At 35.5% G+C, this 27,428-nt stretch overlaps 1 protein-coding gene across 1 annotated transcript; it reads left to right on the top strand.

Moving 5' to 3' along the window:
* Nucleotides 1-2,655: 2,655 nt before the first annotated feature.
* On the top strand, nt 2,656-26,797 carry LOC114478591 (colony stimulating factor 3 receptor). Its single transcript, XM_028471759.1, has 17 exons — nt 2,656-2,792; nt 7,124-7,203; nt 7,315-7,389; nt 15,342-15,626; nt 18,728-18,860; nt 18,993-19,159; nt 20,185-20,351; nt 20,448-20,598; nt 21,757-21,833; nt 21,943-22,144; nt 22,226-22,414; nt 23,330-23,431; nt 24,399-24,545; nt 24,617-24,757; nt 24,845-24,941; nt 25,059-25,137; nt 26,090-26,797. Exons 3-17 carry the CDS (start codon nt 7,323-7,325, stop codon nt 26,594-26,596), a joined length of 2,511 nt encoding a protein of 836 aa, XP_028327560.1. The 5' UTR covers nt 2,656-2,792; nt 7,124-7,203; nt 7,315-7,322; the 3' UTR covers nt 26,597-26,797.
* The last annotated feature ends 631 nt before the right edge of the window (nt 26,798-27,428 follow it).

The raw sequence follows: 27,428 nt of genomic DNA, 5'->3' as shown, positions 1-27,428 counted from the left end.
GAAGTATTGGAAAGGCAAAGTCAGTTCCTTTGTTTTTGTTGTTTACTGAAGACATTTGGGTTTCAGATCAAAACATGAATATGAGACAAAAGTTCACAATTCCACTTTATATTTCATGGTATTTACATCTAGATGTGTTCAACAACTCAGGACAGAACGCCAATCCGTGTGTCATTCGTTCATTCGTTTTTCATTATATAACAAAAACATGAAAAAAAAACACTCATTATTTAATATTTGTTTCCAAAACCAAAATGAAAAAATGGAAAACGCCTTGTTTTTCAAATTCAAGCTCTTTTACTTTGGCTGTTCTTGTGATTTTTTGACATGACTTTCAAATGATAAATGGGAGTAAAGATTAGGCCCAGATATTTAACTTCTTTGATCTGGACAATGTCTATATTATTAATTCTTCTAGGGGATGTGATCTGGAAACAAAACAAACTGACACTGTCTTACTCACATTCAGGGTTAGTCCTGAGTTTTGAAACCATATTGACACAGAGTTAAAGTGTTGCTGCAGCTGCAGTAATGGTTTCAACACATTGGCCACTCACATAGACAACTGCATCGTCTGCATACATATGGAAACCAGCTCTTGGACAGATGTTTGGTAAATCATTAATGTACAGTGTAAAGAGGAGAGGCCCAAGTATTGATCCCTGTGGGACACCTGAGAGTCACATGATGACATTTCATTGTTAATAATTGCACATTGTTGTCTATGTTCCAAATATGTCTTGAACTACTTTTTTAAATCTAAAAACCCCGCCCCAAAACACAAAGCCGACCCTTCCTTTTGTACCATTCACTGTGGAAGTAATGAACAATGTTCTGACCTTACCTTTGCTGAAGGTCTGGTAGCTCAGGTGTTGGTCTCCATCTTTTAAAAGCTGTTATTTTTCCACAAAAGAAAGTTTCTTCATTGTCTCTAGCGCTGTCATCCTGACTGTAGTGTTATCCCACCCACTAGCTACAAAACGTAGCCGCAGCCACGCTGTATCAATTTACTAATGCACTGTGAACGTACGTATAGCATTTAGCATAGCACGGTTACATCCAAAGGCAGTGTAGAGAGCTGTCTTTGGACGTAAATGGTTTTCATATTAAGGAACTCACTGCACATGCGCAAACACATATAAACACAGGCTATGGGGCCAGAGGCAGAGCAGCAATGTGCCTTCGAGAGAGGGTGTGGCCTCCTCCTGCCTTACTCAGCGCAGGACTGAGACTCGTGGTGTTTAGTCATTTGGGCTAAGAAAAGCACAAAATGGTGACACTTTCAAACTTATAGGTACTGTAGGCAATTGGATATTGAAAAATGAATGAAATCAAATGTACCAATCTGTCTAACTCTGGCATAGATTGGAACAACTGCTCAATCCACCACTTTATATTCAGACAAGCGCTCACTGAGCGCAGGGTTTGCTCATTCTCTATTTCAGTTGCTTGTTTTTTTGGTGATTCACTACAAAAAACAGACTTATGGGTCTACGGATTATAATTACTATTATTATAGGCTCATATTCCCCTATAAACACCTGCAGGACAACTTCTAGCTCCATCGAGGTGAAATAAGTCACTCTTTTCTGTCTTGTTGCCACGGTAGCTCGTGGTATCTTTGTTTCATTGATGATGGCTTTTTATCGCACTCGTGTATGTGAGTAACCCAAGGTTTACATACTCAGAGTTGATTGACCCACTTCATACCAGCTGTAATAGAATCAGATACTCAGAGTTTCCCATTGTGGGGTATGTTGACTCAGAGTTTATGGATAGACTCAGAGTTTGATGAACCTCCATTCTGAAATACCCCCTTGAGCTGCTTTTGGCCTCCATCACTGATCAATAAGTTGCTTATTGGAGCAGAAATTCTCACAGATGGGCCAGATATTAGAATATAGTTCAAGTTGTTTGTTTTTTTTTTTTTTTTGCATTTTCATGTATATTTATTGTATTTTTACAGTCATTTTGTCTATTTTTGTTCTTTTTTTGTGTGTTTTTGTTGTTCTAAATCTCTTTGTCGAGTTGTGTATTTTTCTGTAATTCTTGAGGTTATTTTTCCAAGTGATTTTGTGCATTTAAACAACAAAAATACATCAAATTGCTCCAAAATGGCAACAAAAACACATCAAAACGACAAAAAAAAGTATATAAAATGACAATTAAAAAAGCAATTAATGACTCAGAAATTTAAAGGACAAAAACAAAAAAATGCCTTCAAAAATACACAAAATGGCAATAAAAAATTCACAATTACTCCAATAACACACAAAACTACAATAAAAATACACACAAGGACCCCAAAAAACATGAATTACAAAAAAATACACATATTTTTATATTTTTATGATATGTATCATTTTGTGGTCGTTTTGTGTATTTTCTACCTATTTTTCTGTTTGGCATTTTTGTATGTATTGTAATTTTGGGGTCATTTTGTGTACTTTTGTTGTTTTTTTTTTGTTTTTGTTGTTGGTCACACATGGGCATGATATTAGTTCAAGTTCTATCAGCAAACGTCTGAATTCAAACCCTGATGTTTTACCTTCCACAACAACAGTCACAGCGTCAGCCACATTTTCCTGTTCCTGGAAAATAGTGAAGTTTCACAAACTCAAAACGAGGATGTTGCTGCTGTTGCTGTTAGTAGTTCTTGGCAAACACACACACACACACACACGCACACACAGAGAGACGAGTGTGTCCTCCATTGTGAGCTCTTTGTTTCATCTGTTATCAAAGCTGATGAGAGCCTCTTGTCTTTCTGGGTCTGCTGCAGCTGCTGAGAGGTGAGTGGCAAACTGATGATGATGATGATGGTTCTCCTTCATCTTCACATCAAGCCATTTGCTGCATTCTGATACTTGTGCTGGATGAAAAGGGAAAAGTTTGCAAACTATTCTCTCTTTGAACACAAGCTTGTACTGGTTATCAAGTCATCTACATGTTTTTTTACAGTATTATATTCTTGTATTTGTCTGTTTCATATAGTTTTATGATTAAATATAGGGGGGAAAAATAATAGCTTAATCAACGTTAAAAAATGTAACAAACAAAGACAGCAAAATGTATTTTTCTGTCATTTTTGGTGGTTTTCTTAAGATGGTTCAATGCACAAAACAGCAACAAAAATACACAAAATGGCTCTAAAATGACAACAAAAATGACAGAAAATGACAATTAACAAGCACTAAATGACTCCCATAAAAATAAAGCTACAAATCCACAGAAATGACCACAAAAATTCACAAAATGACAAAAACACACACAAGGACTCCAAAAAACACAAATTACAGAAAAATGCGATTTTGTGAATTTTTCCCACGTTTTGTGCATTTTTGTCATTTTCTTGTGTATTTTTGTTAGCATTTTGTGTGCTTTTAGCATTTTTGTGAATATTTATCACAATGTTTTTTGTCATTTTTGCTGCATTCTGATACTTAGTAGTTTTAAAACTATTCTCACTTTGAACACAAGATTGTGCTGGTCTAAACTCAGTTTAAAAAAAAAAATTTTTTTATTATTGTCTTGTTTTCATCTTTTTTGATGTGGTTTTACAGTTAAATATATCTCACAAATAAAACTGAAATTAAGCATTTTAACAATCATTTTGTTTGGTTTTCTTATATCATTCTGAGGGCACAATGCACAAAATGACAACAAAAACACACAAAACTACAATAAAAAAAACACACAAGTATTACAAAAAAAAAGCACAATTTAATATTTTGTGGTGATATTGTCATTTTTTGTTGTTTTGTGTTTTTTTTCTCATTTTGTGCATTTTTGTCATTTTGTGTATTTTTGTTGGTATTTTGTGTGCTTTTAGCATTTTCGTTAATATGCATCATAATTTATTTGTCATTTTTTCTGCATCTGATACTTGAGGATGAAAAGGGAAAAGTTTGAACAAAAGTTATTAAGTCGTTTACGTTTTAAAAATGTCATTTTTCACAGTATTATTGTCTTGTTTTCATCTTTTTGATGTAGTTTTATGGTTAAATATATCAAACTGATTGAGATATTAACCAAAATTCTGAATTTTAACAAACAAATTCAGACAATTTTATATAATTTGTAAAACTGTGTGAGAAATTAAGGACATTTTATATCAAGTATCAGACTAATTTGTTCTCAGACGCTGCTGTAAAAGCAAAGGTGTTATCGTTATTACTAGTGTTTATGTATGTATGTGTATTTTTTTTGCCATTTTGTGTATTTTTGGCATTTTTGTGTATTTTTATTGTAATCTTTAGTCATTTTGTGTATTTTTATTGTCTTTTTTTACGTGTTTTTTTTTTGTTGTTTTCGAACAAAATGGCAACAAAAACACAAAGTGACACAAAATATCAGTAAAAAAAAAAAAAAAACACTTAATTGCTCCCACATATTTTAAGGACAAAAAAAAAACCACACAAAAATGACCCCAAAAATATGTAAAATGGCAACAAGAACACACAAAACTACAAAACTTGATGTGATTTTAAGGTTAACTGTGTAAGAAACTACAGTAGGTCAGGATCTGAAGTATCAGACTCATTTTAGAATTTCATTTTCTAATATTACAGTTCATCATTTCAGTTTTTTGTCAGTATTTTACAGTCATAATATTATTTATTCAATAGTCGAGCCACAGCTTTTGTGATAAGAAGGAAAAGTTTTTAAAAATTAAGAATTTTAACAAACAGATACAGCTGAATTTAATATAAGTTGTAAAATTGTGTGTTATACATCCTTATTTTAGGCTTTTTTTCTAATATTACAATATAAAACATTAGTTTGGTCAGTATTTTATAAAGATTCTATGATTTATTTCATAGCTTTTGTGCTTAACAGGATGTGAAACCGATTGCGTTTGGATTTGGGAAGATTTCAAAGTCGTGAGTGAAGGTTACTGTGTGTCAGTTTAAAGGCAATGTTGTGAAATCCAGGCCTTAAAAATCAACACTTTATTTACTTTACTTGTTTTTTTATTCAGCTTTTTCATGTAAATGTAAATCTTAGAACTAATAATGTAGTGTGACTGAAAAATATGGAAACACTGTCAGGTTTATCAGTGTTTGTTCTCTATTTAAAGGATATTGCCAAATCCTCACTGTGGGTGTTTTGTAATCCCCCAAACAGACACGCTAAAGGAAATGTACTGTGTTGTAGATCACTCACTCACTCACTCAGAAATTTACACAAAATTACTCAAAAAACACACAAAACAAGCAGAAGAAAATACATTATAAAGAGTCAAAAGTACAAAACGACCACAAAAACACACAAAGCCTTTGGTCTTTCCTATTTATTAATGCTCAGGTTTGTCATTATTCTAAATTCTGACATGAATGTTTATTTCTGGCATTCAAAATATATGGTAAACCCACAAAATGATAACGACAATACACTAAATTGCTCCAAAATGGAAACATAAACACACAAAAATGGCAGACAGTGACACAAAATGACAAGGAAATGCACTAAATTACTCCAATAACACACAAAACTACAATAAAAAATACACACAAAACAAATTCCAATAATACACAAACTGACTCATAGACACAGTAACCACTAAAACAAACAAAAAGACTACAAAAACACAAAACATTACAGAATCGCTCCAAAGTCACACACACTGTCAACGATTTTACACAATATGACTGGAAAATACAGAAAACAACAACAAAAATACACAAAATTGCTCCAAAAAAATGGCAACAAAAACACACACAAATTACCGTGACACAAAATGACAATAAAAAAGCCTTAAATTACTCCAATAACACACACAATTACAGCAAACATATACACAAAAAGACTCCAAATACATATACTTCTCCGAATAATACAACAAAAATGCACAAAATTGCTTGAAAATGGCAACAAAAAAACACAAAAATGACAAATAACGACACAAAATGACAATAAAAATGCAATAAATGACTTCAAAAACACTCAATCGCTCACTGAAGCACAAATAAACCTCTATATATGAGAATAAAATGGGCTTAAAGAAAAATAAACTAAAATTTTTTTATGTCACCAGGTCGGTGTTTTTTTTTTTTTAATTCACTCCAACTTTATAATTTGAAGCTCTTCCGTCTCTTTTGTTTAAATTGGCCTTTGTCGGAGGCTATTATTTCTTAACAGTAGACAGAGTAAAAAGGAGAGCGGCTGAAATGAAGGCTTTTATGCACATTACTGATAAGAAACAGAGGAAATTGTGTTGGTTTCTCCTGCTGTAAAACCAAAGTTCTGGTTAATGCAGACGGAAAAGCATAAATCTGTTTGAATGTGATATTAGCAAATCACACAAAAACCATAACTGAGTGTTCCTCATGTGACGAGGATGTCGCAACTGATTTCTGCTGTCGAGTGAAAATCTCAGCAAAAAACCATAAAACAAAAGCAAAAATACATTTTAAAAAATACGAAGAATTACAACATTACAGATAAATACAGTACAAGACAAGAAAAACACAGAAAATACTCCAAAAACACACAAAACCACCACAACAATGAACAAAACAACAACAGTTATACACAAAATGAATTAAAAAATGTTTTACAAAATTTTTAAAAATGCACAAAACTGCACAAAAATACACAAAAATGCACAAAATGGCAATAAAAATGACAAAAAGGACAATAAAAAGCCCTATATGACTCCCACAAAATTAAAGGAGAAAAAAAACTGTAAAATTACCCCCAAAATACACAAAATGACAACAAAAACACACAACTTTTGTCCAATATCACACAAAACTAAACATAAATTACAGAAAATACACAAATTCCATATTTTGTGATGAGCGCTACAAAATGTTGTAAATAGCACTATATGAATAATGTAGATTTTAATTAAATAAGGACAATAAAAATGCACACAATTACTCCAAAAACCCAGAGAATTACTCCCAAAAACATACAGTACTTCACAGAAATGTACAAAGAATTACTCAAAAAATACACAAAACAAGAACAAGAATATAAAGAATAAAAGGACAAAAATACACAAATGATGCTCAGACATTAATGTGTATTATGTGATGAAATGGGACTAATTGAATATGTGAATAAATGTACACGTGCAGTATTTCAAACACCTTTATCTGTGTTCATTTGTGCACAGAAACACAAACATGTCCGACATGTGCTGCTGATGGGTTTTATATAAAAGCAGTGCTTCAACGTGCCTGTGATGGTGTAATGGTGAGTAGGTTCAACTAATCGTTTACAGCACAACATTCTACATCAGACATTTTCAAGTAAAGAAGTTTGTTGTTTTATTTTGAAAATACCTTGTTTTTGTTCACGTACCAGGTCGTGTCATGATGACATCCACATGGGTTTCTGTGATTGTGGTGCAACTGGTCCTGATCCATGGGGTAAAAACTGGTCAGTGCTACTCTCTAAATATCAATTCATATATATTTTATACACAAAATGACAGAAAAATGCACAAAATGACAGAAAAATACACAAAATTCCCAGAAAAATGCACAAAATAACAACAAAAACACATAAAAATGACAGAAACTGACACAAAATGGCAATGAAATGCACAAAATTAGGCTAATAACACACATCGCTAGAATGAAAACACAAACAAAACATACTTTTCTAAATAATACACAAAATAACAACAAAAAGAGACAAAATGACAACAAAAAGAGACAAAATGACTACCAAAAACATACATGACAGAAGAATACACAATAAAATAATAAAAATACACACAAGAACTGCATACTTTACAGGGAACACATATGTAAGCATACGCGGTTCCTAGGACCAGCGGAACCCTATTGTAATTGTTCCGATTATTATTATTATTATAATTATTATTATTATTATTACCTTTCATAGTTCCGTTGGTAAAAGTGTTGCTGCAGGCTAAACCGTGCAGGTGGTGCTATAACCAAGGTCAATGCGTTTTAGCCTACAACTCCCAGACTGTATGTAGAACATTCAAAAAACGTCATATCCACAGATTTCCTGAGTAGCACTGAATCACCTGGGCTAGGCCACGCCCATTTCCGCCTAAACTTTGGTCAGAGCAAAATCGCAAAAACTGGAAAACCTACTTTTTAGAATTCCTCCTTGGGATTTTGTCCAATCAGCGTGAAACTTGGCACGTTGAGTCTTCAGTTGGACGTGATATACAGTTGATAAAAGAATTTTGTTTAGACAAAATATGCGTAAATTATACTTTTAAATTGTATTTGGATTCAGAAATAAGAGAAAGGGGGTACATGAGCCACTGCATTAAATACTATTTATTTCCACTTATTTTCATGATCTGACCCAACTTAATAACTCAGTTCAACACAATTATTTTTATAAACATTTTGTTTATTAATTTGTTCTTTCATCTTTTTTCAATAAAAGTTTCCTCCTGCGTTCAAAGGAGAAAAGACTATAAAGAGAGGAGAGAGGAACGTTTTAAATCATCATGGGGGGGATAGAGATAAAGAGTCAAACATGAGGTTTATATTGTTCTAATGTTTGGTTTTCCTGGTAAACCACTGGTGGATTCTTTTCCATAGAGGTTTCTTTTTAGCGTGGCTGGAACGCTCTTGTTCTAATTCCACATCTTTGGCTTTCAGTTGGTTCTGTGTTGTGACCAGGGCGTTCTTCAGCATGGTCACCTTTTCTTTCACCTGCTCCTCCAGACTGCAGTAGGCCTGCTCCTTTGACTTCACCACTTCTAACATGTTGGCGTTCACCTCCAACAGTTGGTCGTGTTCATCACTTTGACTTTTGAATTTCTCCTGCACCTGCCTGAGATCGGCCCTCAGAACGTCGTTTTCAATGTTCTGCTCATGGAACTCCTCTCTGGAGACATCTAGAACCAGTCTGAGATTGGCCAGGTCCCTGTCTAGTAATTCCATCTGGTACGTTCTCAAGGATGTCTTGTATCTCATGTCTTCACATGTGATACACCCTGGTGGTGCTTGGTCAGGTACCAGTTTGCAGCCTGGTTCACAGGGACTCACTGGTACGGTGGCTGGTGGATGGTTCACCTGTTCATCATCACCCTTGTCTCCAGGAGATGATGGTTGGTCTCCCTTCATCTTCTGCGTCTGAACCTTCTTCCTACGAGGTGGCTTTGGCGGGGGGAATGACGCCTTTCTGAATTTGTTAAAAAAGGGCTCAGAACCCCCAAAGTCACTAAAAGTAACGTCCATCGCTGGTTTTTGATCCATCGTCAATGTTTCAAAAAACAAAAGCAAGATAATGTTCAACAACAAAGTGTAGTTTTTAGAGCTTTGAGCTGTGTGTGCTACTGTAGAAGAATCCAGGTACTTTCAAGTTATTTGGCTTTCATCTCCTGTGTTTGTTTTCATTTCTGTTGTCGTGGTGACAATCAACACAACATTCTAAATGATGATTTGCGGCTGCTTTGTTAACAAACAATAAAATAATGAAATTAAAGAAATCTAAACAGGGCTAAGACCCCCCCCCCCCAACCCCAGGTGAATTAAAAGCCAAGAATTAAAAGTGGATTTAAAGCAGGATTTGAAAGTCTTCAGTGGGGGATGGGGGCTGTTAGACATTGGAGGGTAGCTTACTTTGCCGCAGTGTTTCTCAAATGGGGGTACGTGTACCCCAGTGGCGGCTGCTGGTCTTTCATGCAGGGGAAGCTCATTTTCTGCCTACTTCAGAAAATGTATCTGTTTATTTAAATGTGAATTCTAGTAGAATTCACATTTTGTTGTCAACAACTATTTGTAGATTATCACACACGCACGCGCGTAGCTGCTGCGCGCTGGAGTGTGAGTGTTTGGTCAAAAGTCTCACAACACAAGCAGTAACAGTCTCCACAAACACCAAAAACAGACACTAGGTTTGTCAGAAGTTAATTCGCTATGAGAGGATCAGCAAAGTCTCCGTGTCAACACAGAGCAACGGACTGAAATATTTGAAAAACCCGCCTGTGTGCTTACAACGTCATACTCTCTGATTGGCTCATTTCGCTGTCAATCAAAATTGAATTAGCCTGAGACAGATCATCCAATCATCATCCATTATTCCAGCGTCCGGAACAGACAGATCCAGCCCACTGCTCCATAGACCTCCTGTGAAGCCCGGCGTCCGATGGGCGGGACTAAGTGCGTCATAACCGAGCATTTATCCAATGAGCGTCTAGTTTGACTGCAGTTGATCAACCCCTAAATCCTGTCCCATTGAAATCAATTGAAGCTGAACTTCACCACTGTTTATTAACACTGTGACGCTGCGGTAATGAATGAAGAACGTCACGCTGTCACTGTCAGTTTCCTGTTATAAGAAGCTGATTCTGAACTAAATGAAATGTACACACAACACTACATATTTGACCACTGATTTTAGGGGAAGCTGAGGTTCCCTTGTAGTCTTAAAGCATCCGCCACTGGTGTACCCCTAGGGTCACACAATGGCACTACAGGGGGGACTTGAGTGAGAGAGTGGAAAAATAACAAACAAAGTGTCAGTCTTTGTCCCCCCAGGCATGAGATGACTGGAAATAATAAAAACTATAGAAATAAATCTATTCAGGAGCCACTAAATCTATTTTTCAACCTATGTGGGGTCGTCTGAAATTTCTGAAATATTTAATTAGTTTTTTGTAATTATTATTATTATTATTATTATTATTATTATTATTATTATTATTATTATTATTATTATTATTATTATTAATAATAATAATAATAATAATAATAATTATTATTATAATTATTAATAATAATAATAATAATAATAATAATAATAATAATAATAATAATAATAAAACAACACAATCTTAAACAACTGTATTTCTAAACAACTGTATTTCTAAACTTTCACTTTGTGAATATAGTTAAAAACTAAAATGCAGTAAAAATAAATACATATCTGAACTCAAACATGATTGAAAACGATCAAAATAGGGTCACGATCCAAAAAAGGTTGTTAACCACTGCATTAAATACTGTTTCTTTCCACTTATTTACTAAGTTAGATTCTTTAAAATGTGTGTTATCACTCGTTCATTTCATCATTATGTTATATTGTTGTTTTTAAATAGTTTTCTATGCAAAATGTTGTAGCTGAACAAATGGGGTACTAGGATTCAGAAATAAGAGAAAGGGGGTACATGAGCTAAAAAAGTGTGAGAACCACTGTTCTCCAGCAGTGGTTCTCATTTTGTATGTTTTTTTAGTGTAGTTTTTTGCCTTTCTGTTGTTTTTTGGGGTTTTCATACACACACACACACACACAGACCTTTCTGTCTTTATAGTATAGATAAATCTCACATTTAAATTTTACATTTGCATTTTACGTTGACATTATATTTTTACAAAAAAAAAGACAACAAATTTCACAAATATTTCAGTCAATCTGGTCAAAAGTAACATTAAAAAATTCACAAATTTTTAAACGTGGTTTGTTGCTAAAAGTGTCAGTTTATTTTAGGATGGTCCATATTCCAATGGTTTCTTCCATAGTTGCGGAGCTGCTCCCTGTGACCCATGTTTTAGTGGTGTCTGCTTGTAGCCAATCAAAATCTGTTTTTCATCTTCTGCCATCGCTTCGTCACATTTTTGATGAGTCGCTGAAAGACATTTTTCTTCTTGGGACGATGGTCTTCCTTGTCCATCAGCGCAGTGTGAAGGAGGTCTATCATCTTGCTGTTTTCCTCCTGTGTTTCCATGAAGCCGTCCCAGTCTTTCTGCCACCGGCTCTGCTGGTCCTTTACGGTTTGTTGGACCTGGACCAGAGACTCTTTGAGGACATCAATGTCCTTTTTCTGCTGGTCCAGGAGAGAATAAGTCTCATGTTGGAGACTCAGAAATGTGGTCGTCCACTGGCTCTGCTGGTCCTCCAGCTCTTGGATCAGAAGCTCCCATTGGGTCTGTGGATTCTTTTGGTCTTCTGGTACCTGGAACAGTGAAGAACTGAGCTGGTTGAGCTCCTGGGTGGAGGTTCCAGCTTCTCCGTGAAGCTCCACATGGTCCTCAAGGTGTGAGATAGAGGTTCCAGGTTCTCCAGGAAGGTTCACATGGTCCTCAAAGTGTGAGGTGGTTTCAGGGTCTTTAGGAAGCTCCACATGGTCTTTAAAGTGTGAGGTGGAGGTTTCAGGTTCTCCAGGAAGCTTCACATGGTCCTCAAAGTGTGTGGTGGTTTCAGGGTCTTTAGGAAGCTCCACATGGTCTTTAAAGTGTGAGGTGGAGGTTTCAGGTTCTCCAGGAAGCTTCACATGGTCCTCAAAGTGTGTGGTGGTTTCAGGGTCTTTAGGAAGCTCCACATGGTCTTTAAGGTGTGAGGTGGAGGTTTCAGGTTCTCCAGGAAGCTCCACATGGTCTTTAAGGTGTGAGATGGAGGTTTCAGGTTCTCCAGGAAGCTCCACATGGTCCACAAGGTGTGAGATGGAGGTTCCAGGTTCTCCAGGAAGGTTCACATGGTCCTCAAAGTGTGAGGTGGTTTCAGGGTCTTTAGGAAGCTCCACATGGTTTTTAAGGTGTGAGGTGGAGGTTCCAGGTTCACAGTGAAGCTCCACATGGCCCTCAAGGGTTGAGGTGGAGGTTTCAGGTTCTCTGTGAATCCTCACCTGTTCTTCAGGCCTCTGACCATCCACAGACTCAGTGGTGGCATCTTCCAGAGCTAGGAGGTGTGCAGCCCGATTTCTGGCTTGTTTCTGAGCTCTCCGCTCCTCCTTGTTTTGTTTTTTCTTTCCTGGACCAACCCCATTCGATCTTTTAACTTGTCCTCCATGACGACCAGGTAAACATGTTGGATCATGAAGGAACATGCTATTGAAGATTTTAGGCTTCTGAGGGGGAGCCTTGGCTGGATGTTTTGGAGGCATAGCCTCAGATGAATCGTTCTTAGGTCTCTGGTCCCTAGGATGGTAGCGATCTCTGTGTGCGTTCTTCTTATCCATCATGTCAGTTGTTCTGTGATGTTTTTCCAAATGAATCTTGTCTTGTCTGTAGCAACAGCTGTTTGATCAAATTCAAACTGAAGGCGTACTTCAAAGCAGCTGATTTTAACTAAAAGAATGTTTACACAGTCACCATAGCAACACTTTCCAGAATCCATTTCTGTTGTCCTGGTGACAATCAACACAACATTCTAAATGATGATTTGCTGCTGCTTTGTTAACAAATAATAAAATAATGAAATTAAAGAAATCTAAACAGGGCTAAGAACCCCCCCCCCCCACACACACACACACACACACACACACACACACACACACACACCAATAAATAAATAAATAAATAAAAACTCAGGTGAATTAAAATCCAAGGATTAAAAGTGGATTTAAAGCAGAATTTGAAAGTCTTCAGTGGGGGGGGGGGGGCTGTTAGACATTGGAGGGTAGCTTACTTTGCCGCAGCGTTTCTCAAATGGGGGTACGTGTACCTCTAGGGTTATGCAATGGCACTACAGGGGGGACTTGAGTGAGAGAGTGGAAAAATAACAAATAAAGTGTCAGTCTTTGTCCCCCCAGGCATGAGATGACTGTAAATAATAAAAACTATAGAAATAAATCTATTCAGGAGCCACTAAATCTATTTTTCAACCTATGTGGGGTCGTCTGAAATTTCTGAAATATTTAATTAGTTTTTTGTAATTATTATTATTATTATTATTATTATTATTATTATTATTATTATTATTATTAAAACACAAATTTAAACAACTGTATTTCTAAACTTTCACTTTGTGAATATAGTTAAAAACTAAAATGCAGTAAAAATAAATACATATCTGATCTCAAACATGATTGAAAACGATCAAAATAGGGTCACGATCCAAAAAAGGTTGTTAACCACTGCATTAAATACTGTTTCTTTCCACTTCTTTACTAAGTTAGATTCTTTAAAATGTGTTATCACTCGTTCATTTCATCTTCTGACATAGGCCACGCCCACTCCCACGGCATTTTACTCTTTGTAAGTCACTCCACATCAAAAACCTTCTTTTTCAAATTCCACCTTGGGGTTTTTTCTAATCAGCGTGAAACTTGGCACGTAGAGTCTTCAGTTGGACCTGATCTAAAGTTGATAAAATAATTTTGTTGGCTCAAAATATGTGTGAATAATTACTGAGTAAAGTTTTCTAGCTATAAAAATGAAACACTGTTGCATATCTTTGTCAAAATAAATGCTAACAACTCCAAATTGGAGATCCTTGGTTTGCATGTGACTGTGGGGGAAAAAGCAACATTTTTATAATTTATGCCACTAGGGGGTTCTGCAAATATGTGAAATGTAAATCTCTTAAATTTTTACCAAATTTGGTGGGTATGACCTTGGGTCACTCCTGGGGCCGTGTTCAGCTGAATTATTATGTTGAGGGCTGTGAAATGTGCAGGGTACATATATAAGAGTACACAGATCACCCATACCAAAATGTGCACCTTTAGGTGGCGCTATAATGGGTGCAAATGCATTTTGGCCTGTAACTTTCATATTTTAAATCACATCTTCCAAAACTTCATATCCAGCTGTTCACAGCAAACGGCACGTTGGCCTGTGTCCTGACGCTCGCCACGAGCCCGTCATTCTTCATGACGTACTTCCACGGGCTCCGCGAAACCTGGGGGCCGAGTCGTGCGGGAAGGCTTGGCCCCCTTTCATAACTGTTTGCAGTTCTACAATTATAATTATGCCATAATTGTAATTAATGATCAATTATGTAATTACAATTATAATTGACTCCAACCCTGGCTGGAACGTATATTTTTTAGAGTTGTTCTATTCCATACATGGGCAACTGGCGGCCCAGGGGCCACATGTGGCCCCTCAGTCTAATTTTTTGTGGCCCCCAAAGCAAAGCCCCAAACAATTGTAATTTAAGAAGTTGGAAGGATTGTAACATAATGCACCAAATAACTCTAAAATCAACAACAAAATGCACAAAACTAATTTCAATAATACACAAAATGACTCGTCGAACAGAAAATGAAAACAAACACAGACACAGCAACCACTAAAACAAACTAAATGACTACAAAAACACACAAATATTACAGAATAGCTCCAAAGATGCACAAACTGTCAAGAATATTACACAAAATGACAAGAAACTACAGAAAAGAACAACAAAAATACAGAAAGTGACCCCAAAAACGCACAAATCGACCCCAAAAATGCAGAAAATGACAGAAAATTCACTCAATTACAGCAAGAACACAAAAAATAACAAATACACACAATGACAAAAGCCTTTTCCCCCCTGTATTAATGCTAAATTGGTCATTATTCTAAATACTGACATATATATTGATAATATGATTAGATATAATCACATTTTTTGCCCCGCGCTGTGACAGAGTCGTCCATCCATGACCTCCTCCTTTCTTGTTTCCTCAGAGGTTGAAATGCAGTCATGTGCAGAGGTGCAAACACCCAGCTCTGTGGTGCCCATGGGCTCCACGGTAACGGCCACCTGTGTCATAAAGGACGACTGCCCCCTGGTCATCCAACATCTGGAGTGGAGACTGGCAGACGGTTTGATTCCCAGCAGCCCCGTGGCCAACCACAGCCACAGGCTTTCTACGGTTGTTATATCCAACTTTAATCACTCCAGGGCTTTTCTCACCTGTTCTGTCAAAGCTTCTCATCAAGTCATCGCTGGAGTGGCGATCCGTGCTGGATGTGAGGGACATTTCATGTTTGTTTTATCTTTTAACCAAATCTGTGTTTTTTTGTCCCTTTACATGGTGTGTGATAACGAATCAGCAAAATTGGAACGTACACAAAATGAGATATTGTATATATATATATATATACATTGATAGTTTAAGTCAGTGGTTCTTAACCTTTTCGGCCCACAAGCCCCAAAAATAAAGCTTCCAGAGACCAGGGACCCCCACTGTAGCCTAAGGTGGTTGAACACAGACACATTGAACAACAGTCATGTGGTATAGTCATCTTCTCCTTTTTATCAGAAATTAAATGGCTTAAAAGTGACCAAACATGGTGGAATATGTAGTGAAATGGGATTTAAAAGAAACACAGAAATTGTTTAAAACTTTAGAGGAAACATTTTTAATATTAGAACAGTTAGTTTAAACTGGCAAATGATGGGTTAATATGGCAAAAAATAAGCTTGAAATATGGTGAAAAGAGGTTAAAAGTGACAATAATAGTCAACATATGTGACATTAGATGGAAAAGGTTTATAAATGCTGAACATGTCTGTAAAGTGGAAAATATGTGCAGAATTTGGACAAATGTTGCAAAAATGCATTCAAAGGAGGTAAAATATGACAAGAAAAAGTGACAGGTTAAAATATGGTGAATTTGGTGCAAAAATGGGCTGAAATTTAAAAATATATAAATATTCTTAGTTTCTTGAAGACATCTGGCGACACCCTCCCAGTGTCTTGCGACCCTAAATGGGGTCCTGAGCCAAGGGTTGAGAACTCCTGGTTTAAGTAACTGCAATGAGAAAAAAAACACCTTTGATTACTTCAGTAGTTCAATTTTAAAAGTAATGCTGAATATGAGTGTGTAGATATATACAGTATAGACAGTTTGTTTACACTCTATTTATTCCTTAGGCCAGCTTCTACAAAACTGCATAAATATTCCTGCAAAGCTCTGAGCTGCGTTGCCAGGTTTAGAAACTTTTCATCTGTCGTCCCCTGGTAGACAAACAATAGCACCGACATTACAATTAGAATTATGAATGTTACAGTCCCACAACATGTAAAACTCACTCATACATTCAAACAAACTCAAATAGCATGCAGTGATAATTCCCTCTCCTCCGTCATTTCCATACAATGCAGAGAAACTTCCCCCCCGTGGACTAGCAGTATGATAAAGTGTTGGTAGATAGATTCCACAAACCACCTAGGAACTAATGGATTGTGTACTGTATGTACAGTATGTGTGTACTGTATGTACAGTACACGATCCATAGGCCAGAGATGGGCAACTTCTATCAGATCAGGGCCCACAAAAACGTGATTGTCTGATCTTAGGGCCACGTTATCAACATTCATGTCAGCATTTAGAATAATGACTAATCTGAATACAATAATGAAGGGTTGAGTCTTTGTCATCCTTTAGTGTGGGTTTTCTTGGTGTTTTTTTTTTTAGTTTTTAGACCTTTTGTATATTTTCAAATTCATTTTGTCTATTTTCTTAACAATATGGCACATTTTTGTGATATATTTTGTGTGTTATTGATGTCTTTTTGTGTTTTTTCTGTCATTTTGTTCAATTTTGTTAACATTTTGTGTGTCTTTTAAGTCCTATTGTATATGTTTTTTGTTGTGTTTTTTGTCATTTTGTGTTTTAGTTATTGTTTAGTGTGTCTGTCATCATTTTGTGTACTTTTGTTGACATTTCATGCATTTTGCTGTTGTTTTTTGTGTTTCTGGAGTTTTGTATGTTATATTGGGCTTCATTTAACTTCCAACTTCATGAATTACAATTTTGTTTCGGGGGGCCACACAAAATTAGACAAAGGGCTGCCAGTTGCCTATGTCTGCCATAGGCGGAGTTTGAGATTCAAAAGAAAAAACAGAATTAAATATTTAAACCGTCTCAAGATTTGCGCCAACCACAATGTGTGTAACATATACAATATTGCAAAAATGATTAACATAACTAACTACGCAAGACCTGTATTCGCAAGGCAAATACGTATTTGGAAATTGAAAAAAATGGGCAAAAATTACAACTTGTATCTGGATTTGTTGACAAGTTTGGGTTTTTTTACTAATTAAATTTAAAGTAATAATGCAGGGAAAACAGAAGACTGACCTTGACCTTAAATATGACCTTGAGCGAAGGTCAAGGTCACACATTGAAAGGAAATGTTGTTCAATGGTACCAATCTGAGCATTGTATCTCAAGGTGTGGCCAAGTTATAGGGAAAAAGTTTTTTTTTTTTGTGACGTCATGAACTTTGACCCGTACTGATCTTTTTATTGGTAGGTCGTACAGCTTTGGTCCAAATAAATAAAATACTCCACTTGAGATGAGCTTTTCATAAATAACAATAAATATTCATACAGATATGGAAAATGTTGGTTTTTCACATTTGACGCAACTTTGACCTTGACATTTTGGCTGCAAACAAGGTTGACTGCACATTGTTGACATTGTCCTATGAGATGACATACGCGTCATTAGTGCTGCATTAATAACATCGGAGGAGTTCCAGGATAAAGGAGTTGTGGAATAAAAATAATAAGAACTTTTTTCAATTGCCAAATACAATCATGTTGACTACAAAAATCTGCGTTGACGCATCGTTTAATGTTGTAAATTCATAATCAAATATTTTTGTTTCTATTTTGCTGCAGTAGCATAAATGAACTGCTGGGTGCAGTGTCGCTTCACCATTTACATTGTGAAGAAGAATTGCGAAACAACAAAAAAAGAACCAACCTAAAGTCTAAAAAGTTTGGGACCATTTCACTGAAAAACTTATACTAGTATTTTTTAAAAGAACAACAAATGTATTCATATATATTTTGTACAGTCATTGTGTTTTTATGGCACTTCAATATTTGTATATAATGTACATTATACTTAAAACTTAATTAATTAATTTGAGAAAATGGCAATGAAAATGACGCCCAACACACACACCCTGCAAACTCCTTGTATGGTTGCCTTTATATACAGAATTGTATCAGCTGTAAATGTTACACATCAAAACAAACAACATCCTATTCATTCATTCTGTGGGTTTCTGACATGTTTTCATTTATTTATTTATTTATTTATTATTTTAGATCCACCAGAAGTTCCACACAACCTTAGGTGTCAGACCAACCTCACCAGTTACATCTCTCTGACCTGTAACTGGGAGCCTGGGCTGTTGGAAACACACCTAATGACAAAGTACACCCTCCACACTGAGATATGGTAATGGCCCCCTGCACTCTGAAATATTTCATTACAAAACATCATTTTAGTGTCCTGAAAGTGTTGGAAAGGTCATCTTTAAAAAGACGCTGTGAAATATTCATTCTCATTTTCTGATTTTTATCGTTTCAGGGATTTAAACCAGAACTTTAGCTATGAACTGCCCCCGGGCGTCCACCACGTCACCATCCCTCGCCCTGACTTTGTGCTGTTCTCTGAAATGAAAGTACTGGTAAAGGCTGTGAATGAACTGGGAGAATCGACCTCAGCATCCATTATGTTGGAGCCTGTGAGTGCAGGTATGAAGTAGGAACTTACTGTATATTTCATATTCGCTGCTCAGTTCATCAGTAGATACTTCTTTTTATTAATGCATCCACCTTTGAACATCACCTCTAAAAGAAATAACCACTAAACATCATGCACAAGAATGGTAAAAAATTAATTTACATTATATAATTTATGCTAAATGTTTAAATTACATATTTGATTAATAATTTGCAATTTATTCAGTGACGTGCAATATGCGAACAATTATATGAAAAAGTTAATCTGTCCACTTGACTGATCTATAAATGTATTTATGAGGCACCAATTGTAAAGTTGTGCATGCAAAAATAAACAGTAATTTTTTGCAACATTTAGCAACAAAACACATTTAAAAAACATATGTGAATTTTATTACAATACTTTTGACCAGATTTACAGCAATATTTACTTTACTTTACTTTTCTCATAAGAATATAATGCCAATGTTTAATCTAAATGTTAATTCTTAATCTAAATGTTAAATGTTAAATATAAATGTTAAATGTTAAATATAAATGTTAAATGTTAAATATAAATGTTAAATGTTAAATATAAATGTTAAATGTTAAATGTTAAATATAAATATAAATATAAATGTTAAATGTAAATGTTGAATATTAAATCTAAATCTAAATTTTAAATCTAAATGTAAATGTTGTATCTAAATGTAAATGTCAAATTTTAAATGTAAATGTTAAATGTAAATGTTAAATGTAAATGTTAAATGTAAATGTTAAATGTAAATGTTAAATGTAAATGTTAAATGTAAATGTTAAATGTAAATGTTAAATATTCAATTTTAAATATTAAATCTAAATGTTAAAAGTAAATGTTAAATATTAAATCTAAATCTAAATGTTAACTCTAAATGTGAGCTTTTATTTTGGTACTTCTGGTGAATTTACAAATTAGCCTAATATGTAGTTTCACCCGTGACATTTAGATTTAACATTTAACATTTACGATTTACAACACAAATTATCAATGTTTTTTATTTTCTGATTGTTTCTTTCAGCTAAGTTTGATCCACCAAAGATCGAGAACATTGACGTGGTTCCTAAGAGGTTTGGCTGCCTGAGGCTCAGATGGAGTTTGTATAAATCCCAGGACTGGGTGCCCGCTTCCCACCTGAACCTGGAAGTCCGACTCAGAACCGTTGACGGACCTCGGTGGAGTGAACCGGTGTGTGTGTAGATCATATGGTGAAAGCTTTTTAGCCGTGATGTCATCTGTAATCTATCACACACTCATCTACGGTGTGATGTGCTAAAATGCTAGATCCTCATGACTCGCGTCAGACCAAAAAGACCCATGGACCAGTGTCGACTCCTACATGGGACGCAGTACTTTGTCCAGATTAGAGTCAGATACAAACAGAGTCCCTGGAGTGAATGGAGCAGCAGCCAATCAGGAGTCACCTTGGAGAGCGGTAAGTCTGACAATGACTCATTGTTTGGTTCATGCAATAAGTCATCTAAGAATGAAAATAATAAGAAAAAAATTAGTATTTGTCAGTACCCAATGGTTTGTTTAGAATCCGTGTACCCTTCGTTCTTTGGTTATTCCGTTTTAAAATCAAATCAAGATAACAAATAAACGGTGTGGTTATTTTGTTTTACTGACTTAAAACCAAAACAGAAATACAGAAAAATAAAAAATAAAAAATAAAACAGATAAGCAGCGTTTTTCTGTTTTAAAATTAAATCTTGTTCATAAACAGTGCTTATAAGCTAAAAGAGAGAGAATCTCTTAGTTATTAAAGATAAATAATAAAAACATCTGGTGGACATACCAGCCCCTCAAAATTGGAAAAAAGATTGTCGGGGTTTTGGACTCAAACATGTTTGGACCAGATAAGGTGTATAGCAGATGTTTGTGTATATTCTGAAAGAGTAGGTGGAGCTTTATTATTATACCAAATTTCAGTTTTCAATGTGACGTAGTTCCTGCGATATTGGAAGCTGAAAATGGAAAAAAATAAGGATCCGCAAAAATCGACACATATACAGTATGTACACCTCACTAAATTAGACGTATCTCAAAAAGTATTCATCCAATCAAACTGAAAATGTACAGCATGCCTATTGAATAGTTACGGAACAATTGGTAAAAAAATCAGAATTTTTTGAGACCAAAGTCCGTGGGTTGTCCTGAAAATGAGTTTAAATAACATGGAATGACCCTAAACCCAACTCTGAAGTATAGTTTAACGCATAAACAGTATTTTATAAATGCTGTTTGTTGTCAGATGGTGAATTGGCCCTAGTCAGTTTCCGTAAATTCGACTTTATTCACAAACCTTCAACTTTTATTACGCTATTGTATTCTGACTTTGTTTTCTAAATGTTGACTTTATTCTCGACATTTCGACTTCATTCTTGATTCGTCCAAACTTGGCCCTAATCCTCTTCCTTAGATAAACTTTAGAGAATAATGCTGCATGAGGCCCAGTGCACACCCTATTGATTTCCCTCCATATCTATATCAGAAGCTTAATTGATCTTCAAAGTGACTCCAGAGTTTGTTTCATGTGTAAAATGTTCTAAAGAACTTCCTGCTGACAAACAGTCGTCTTATTTTCCCTCAGCTCCCACTGGACGTCTGGACTGGTGGATGAAGGTACCCAGGGACCCCAAAGAAGTCAACGTGCACTTGCTTTGGAAGGTACACTCATCATCACACATTGCTCAACAACACCTCACTGTCACAATGTTTTTTCTTCTTCTATTGCTTCTGAGGAGTGTGTGAGGTATATTTTTCTCTCTCTTTCCAGCCATCAAAGCAGTTCCGAGCCAACGGTCAGAATGTGTCATTCATCGTCTCGCTGCAGAAACAGGGAAAGGGAAAGGTGTGCACGACGAGAAAGAATTACTGCATTTTCAGGCTTCCCGGGAGAGCAAAGCGTGTGTATCTGAGTGCTGTGAATGCAGCAGGAAAATCAGCTCCCACTGAAATACAGATTTATTCTACGAAAGGTAAACAACACGCTCAGAAAACCGTTTTTAAAGGACTTCCTGTAGTATAAAAACATGGCTGATGTGTGCTTCTGTCAGCAGATCTTATGGTGATGTCAGAAGTCACAGCTGTTCCTCAGGATGAAGGCTTACTGGTCCAGTGGAGTAGCGTTATAACTCCACCTCCCACTGGTTATGTGCTGGAATGGAGACCTTTGCTACAAACGCATCCCTCCCACGTCCAGTTTGAAAACGCCGCCAGGAACCAGACTCACCTCCTTTTAACAGGAGGTACGTTCAATGACCTGCCATCATGACATGTAAAATACTAACAATAAGAGATATAATCTGTCTACTCGTAGACGGAGTTTGAGATTCTCTCCAGGGTCAAAAAAAGCAAAAAGAGAATTAAATATATAGACCGTCTCTGGATTCCCGCCAACCACAATGTGTGTAACATACTGTATACAACTAGAAAAGCACTTGAGGAGCGCAGACCTCCTCCAAGTACAGCAAGAGTAGGGGCGGGACCAACACACAATGCACTTCTCTACGTTACATGGTTTTCATCTTGGGGAACTGACTGCACATGCGCAAACACATTAAAACACATTATGGGGCCAGAGGCAGAGCTGCAATGTGCCTTTGGGAAAGGGTGTGGCCTCCTCCTGGCTCCTCCTCCTGCCTTACAGCGGAGTGAGACTGTGCAGCGTCTCTGTCGTACCAGAAAAGAGCGATGTTTAGTCATTTGGGCTATGAAAAGGACAAAATGCTGACACTTTCAAACATATAGGTACTGTAGGCTATCGGAAATTGAAAAATAAATAATTTATAAATTTATTATAATTAAAACAAATAATCAAAATATCAATTCGCCCTTGGGTAGGCACTGCCTACCTTGCCTATTTCCTGAAGAAAATGCAAGTGAGGATGCAGGTGTTGACCCGCGTTACACCATACCATACTATACCATACTATACTATACTCTTATACAGTGGAACTTCTCTACTCTACTCTACTCTACTCTACTCTAGTCTACTCTACTCTAGTGTAACTTTTTTACTCTATTCTAGTGTAACTTCTCTACTCTACTCTACTCTAATCTAGTGTAACTTTTTTACTCTACTCTATTCTAGTGTAACTCCTCTACTCTACTCTACTCTACTCTACTCTAATCTAGTGTAATGTGTCTATTCTAATCTCCAGGCAGCTTGGAGCCCTACCAGCCCTATGGGATCTCAGTCTATCCCAGGTTTAAGGATGGGGTGGGGCTTCCTCTGACAGTTGAAGCCTATTTGAGTCAGAAAGGTAAGTCACTTGAACACATGGAGAATCAGACAAAGAGACGAGGGGGAGTCAGACTTCTTCATCTTTGAAGGAGAAAAAAGGAGACGATATATGAGCAAAAAAATAAGAATAATACACACAATAAAGGCAAACAATAGCTCAGCTGTTTATAGGTGGTGTAATGATGCCCTCTAGTGGAGGAAAGGATTTAGGCAATGGTTAGAATACATGATATAATAATAATGTTTTTGACTACATGTCAGGTTTCGGATTTGTATTAATCAAATAAATATTATTAGAGATGGGCAATAATATCAGCCCACTGATATTAACACAAATATTGAAAAACTGATATGTACGAAAGAGAATTAAGAATTTTATTTTATTTTATTTTATTTTATTTTATTTTATTTTGTTTTGTTTTGTTTTGTTTTGTTTTGTTTTGTTTTGTTTTGTTTTATTTTATTTTATTTTATTTTATTTTATTTTATTTTTAATAAAAAGAGAGAAAGACAAAAATAGATATCTAGACCATGACTGTTCTACGATTGTCATTTTTTTTTTTTTGTCTTCCAGTAGTAACTCTCATTTTTTAGTCGCCCTAAACCTCTTCCGTAGATATAATATTTTAATGAGCTGTATCAACTAAAACTGAAAAATTGATAATAAATGTATGTGTCAAAGTCTATAGATATATCTGTAGATATGTGATGTTGTTTGAGACAACATAAAAAAACAGAATATGGCACTTTTTTCATGACTACACTTGAATATATAATCTTACTTTACACATACTGTATCATGTGTATTTGTGGAAGACATCAAGTGGGACTTCACATTAAAAGTAGTCGGAACCTGATGTTTCCATGGTGATATACATTATGTGACCTAATATGATGTGTAGAGGGAGGGGTTGGTATATTGGTATTGGTTAATATTGAAAATGTAAACATAAAGTATAATTGTTGTGGCTTTTACTTGTGAATAGCTCCAGCCATGGTCCCCAAAATACAAATCCAGAAGACTTGGGGGTCCCACGTTGAGCTGACGTGGGATGAAATCCCTCTGTCACAGAGAAATGGAATCATCCAGAACTACACAATCTTCTACTGGGACGACAAAGGACACACACAGAGTGCGTTGTTTTACACATGTAGATATATTTACTCACACTTTCTACACATTCATAGTTTTCTTTCTTCCCAGTTCTGAGGGCCGGTCCAGATGACAGAAAGTTGACCCTAACAGACATGAGCTCAGAGTCTCTATACGAGGTGTTTATGATGGTCAGCACATCTGGAGGGAGTCTTAACGGCTCAGCCATTCATTTTCAAATAGATCCTTTTGGTTTGTATTCACAAAACCTTTAACGAACCATGAATGAAATATAACAACGTATCCAACGTCACACTTTGTGTTTCTTTCCATCTATAGATACAGTTACCGTTGGGATCGTCTTTATCCTGGGTGGGATCGGCCTTTTACTGATTAGCCTTTCTGTGCTTCTATTTTGTTGGTATAAATTTAAAAGGTAAAAATGTGAGGGTGGCGAAGCTATTTAATGTTTTTTCATCACAACTTATTTTATTTTATTTAACCTCCTCCTTTTTTTTAATTTATTTTTTTATTCATTTTGTTGTACTTTTAGGCTGAAGATGGAGTTCTGGCCAGCTGTTCCAGATCCAGCAAACAGCAGCATTAAAAAATGGACCTCAGATTCAACTCGAGTATGTAGATATCAGCCAGTTGTTTATTGTCAGGTTTTATGGTTTTATCAGTTACTTCTTTATAATTTTATTTATTTATTTATTTTAACTAGTAACTAAGTAAGTAGATAAATAAATAAATGAATAAATAAATAAATAAATAAATAAATAAATAAATAAATAAATAAATAAATAAATATGGTTATTTTTTATTGCCATTTAAAAATGGGCCAGAACATAAATATTCCGAGTTTTTATAAGTTACTTCTTTAATGTTTAATTTATTCATTTTAGCAAAAAAATTAATAGATAGATAGATAGATAGATAGATAGATAGATAGATAGATAGATAGATAGATAGATAGATAGATATAGATATAGATATATATAGATAGATAGATAGATAGATAGATAGATAGATAGATAGATAGATAGATAGATAGATAGATATAGATATAGATATATATAGATAGATAGATAGATAGATAGATAGATAGATAGATAGATAGATAGATAGATAGATAGAAAATAAAAAAAATGAATAAAAATTCAGATATTTCTTAATTTTTATTTTAGTATCTATTTATTTAGTAAATACTGTCGATATATAGATTTTTATTTATCAGAGATATTTTATAGATAGATAGTTTTTTAGATGGATAGTTATAAAATAAAAACTCAGATATTTCTTTATTTTACATTTTATTTAATTATTCATTTCTTCATTATTAATTTTTTGTGGGGGTGGGGTTAAGTTGAACTTTACTGGACTATAGTTCTAACACGTCCCCATTTAAATGCTTCTATCCTCGTAGAATTCCCTAAGGTGTAATTATGAATCATTCTTTTATAAATATCTGAACTTTAAGTTGATTTGAACTAATAATTCCTGTTTTCTCACCGTCCTACAGGCTGACTTTGATGCTCGTGGCCATGATTCAATACTAACATTTTATTTATCTACTTTTTAAAGGATGCTCATTTTCCTCGTGACGACAGGGAGCAAAACCAAATCTACTTGTCACACCTGAGCTTCCTGGACCTTCCTCTGAAGCTGAATAAAGAGGACGAAGATCTGTGGATGAGTGGAGCAGAGGACACCAGTGACCTGGGGGAGTCCATCTGTGGGTCCCCAGTCTTACCTTCATATTCAGGCTCGAACACTGACTCTGTGCCCTACGCCACTGTCATCTTCCCCTGCCCGACCACCACCAGTAGCACCAGTAGCACCAGTAGCAGTAATAGCAGTGGCCCTCCACACAGGAAGCCTCACGTCTACCTGCGCTCTGAGTCCACTCAGCCACTCCTGGAAGCAGAAGATTCCTTCACTCCAAAGTGCTACCAGAACATTTCTGATCAACACTGCAGCTTCTTTGGTCCAGGCCATGATGGTGGTTCTGAAGATGGTGACGATCCAGAGAATCTGTGGGATCACTTTCCTTTTCTACGAGCTTTAGCCATGAATGACCACCCAAATTAATAAAAATAATGCTTTTATTGAGCTAACAGCTTTGCAACAACATTTAATGACTTTTTTTGGCTCGCTTTGTTTTTTTACATACATTGCCCGTTATGATTATAAATCTTTCAAACAAAATCATGTTGTCTAACTCTCTGTTTTGTCACTTTACTTCATATTTTGTCTAAAATTCTACAATAAAATTGTTTTTTTTTAAAGCTGTAACGTTAGTGGTATTGAAATAAATTTGTTGTCTAAAGCAGGGATTCTCAACCTTGGGGTTGCAAGACACTGGGAGGGGTCGCCAGATGCCTTCAAGAAATGAATAATGGTTTTTTTTTTAATGATTTGAGCCCATTTTTGCTTATTTTTATCTTTTTTCTGCAACTACACCAAACTTGCCATATTTTAACCTATTTTCTTGCCATATTTTTGCTCCTTTTAATGTATTTTTGCAACATTACTCCCATTTCTGCCACTTTTCCCACCTATTTGGCATGCCCATTATTTGCCAGTTTAAACTAATTGTATATATTCATATAGTGCGAGGAGTTTAAATAGAGTTGTCAAATGAGTATGTGTTTGAAGGTTGAATGTACAAAGAGGTGTACATAATCTGTACTCTGTAGAGTTATAAAGGGGTATATTTGCGGGTGCAAAGTAAAATACTGTGTGCAATTTCTCTGGTTTAATTCTATGGGACATGCTCATGATAAATTAGTTTGTTTTTTATATTTTTTCCGTTTATCTTTCAGGTGTCTTTTTGTGCAATTTTTTTTTTTTTTTGTATAATTATAGTTTTTTTGCCATTGTCGTGTTTTGTGTATTTTAGTGTAGTTTTGTGAATTTCTTT

This window comes from Gouania willdenowi, chromosome 16 (assembly GCF_900634775.1).
Source record: "Gouania willdenowi chromosome 16, fGouWil2.1, whole genome shotgun sequence".
Lineage (NCBI taxonomy): Eukaryota > Metazoa > Chordata > Actinopteri > Blenniiformes > Gobiesocidae > Gouania > Gouania willdenowi.
The sequence above is the reverse complement of the archived record's forward strand: the minus strand, read 5'-3'. Positions and strand labels throughout refer to the sequence as shown.

What these genes read in the sequence shown, in the direction of transcription:
- LOC114478591 (XM_028471759.1), top strand. Translation starts at nt 7,323, where the DNA reads ATGATGACATCCACATGGGTTTCTGTGATTGTGGTGCAACTGGTCCTG. An exon ending in GACCTCGGTGGAGTGAACCG is followed by an intron (nt 20,352 to 20,447) that starts GTGTGTGTGTAG and finishes CTAAAATGCTAG; the next exon opens with ATCCTCATGACTCGCGTCAG. An exon ending in GGACCTCAGATTCAACTCGA is followed by an intron (nt 25,138 to 26,089) that starts GTATGTAGATAT and finishes TACTTTTTAAAG; the next exon opens with GATGCTCATTTTCCTCGTGA.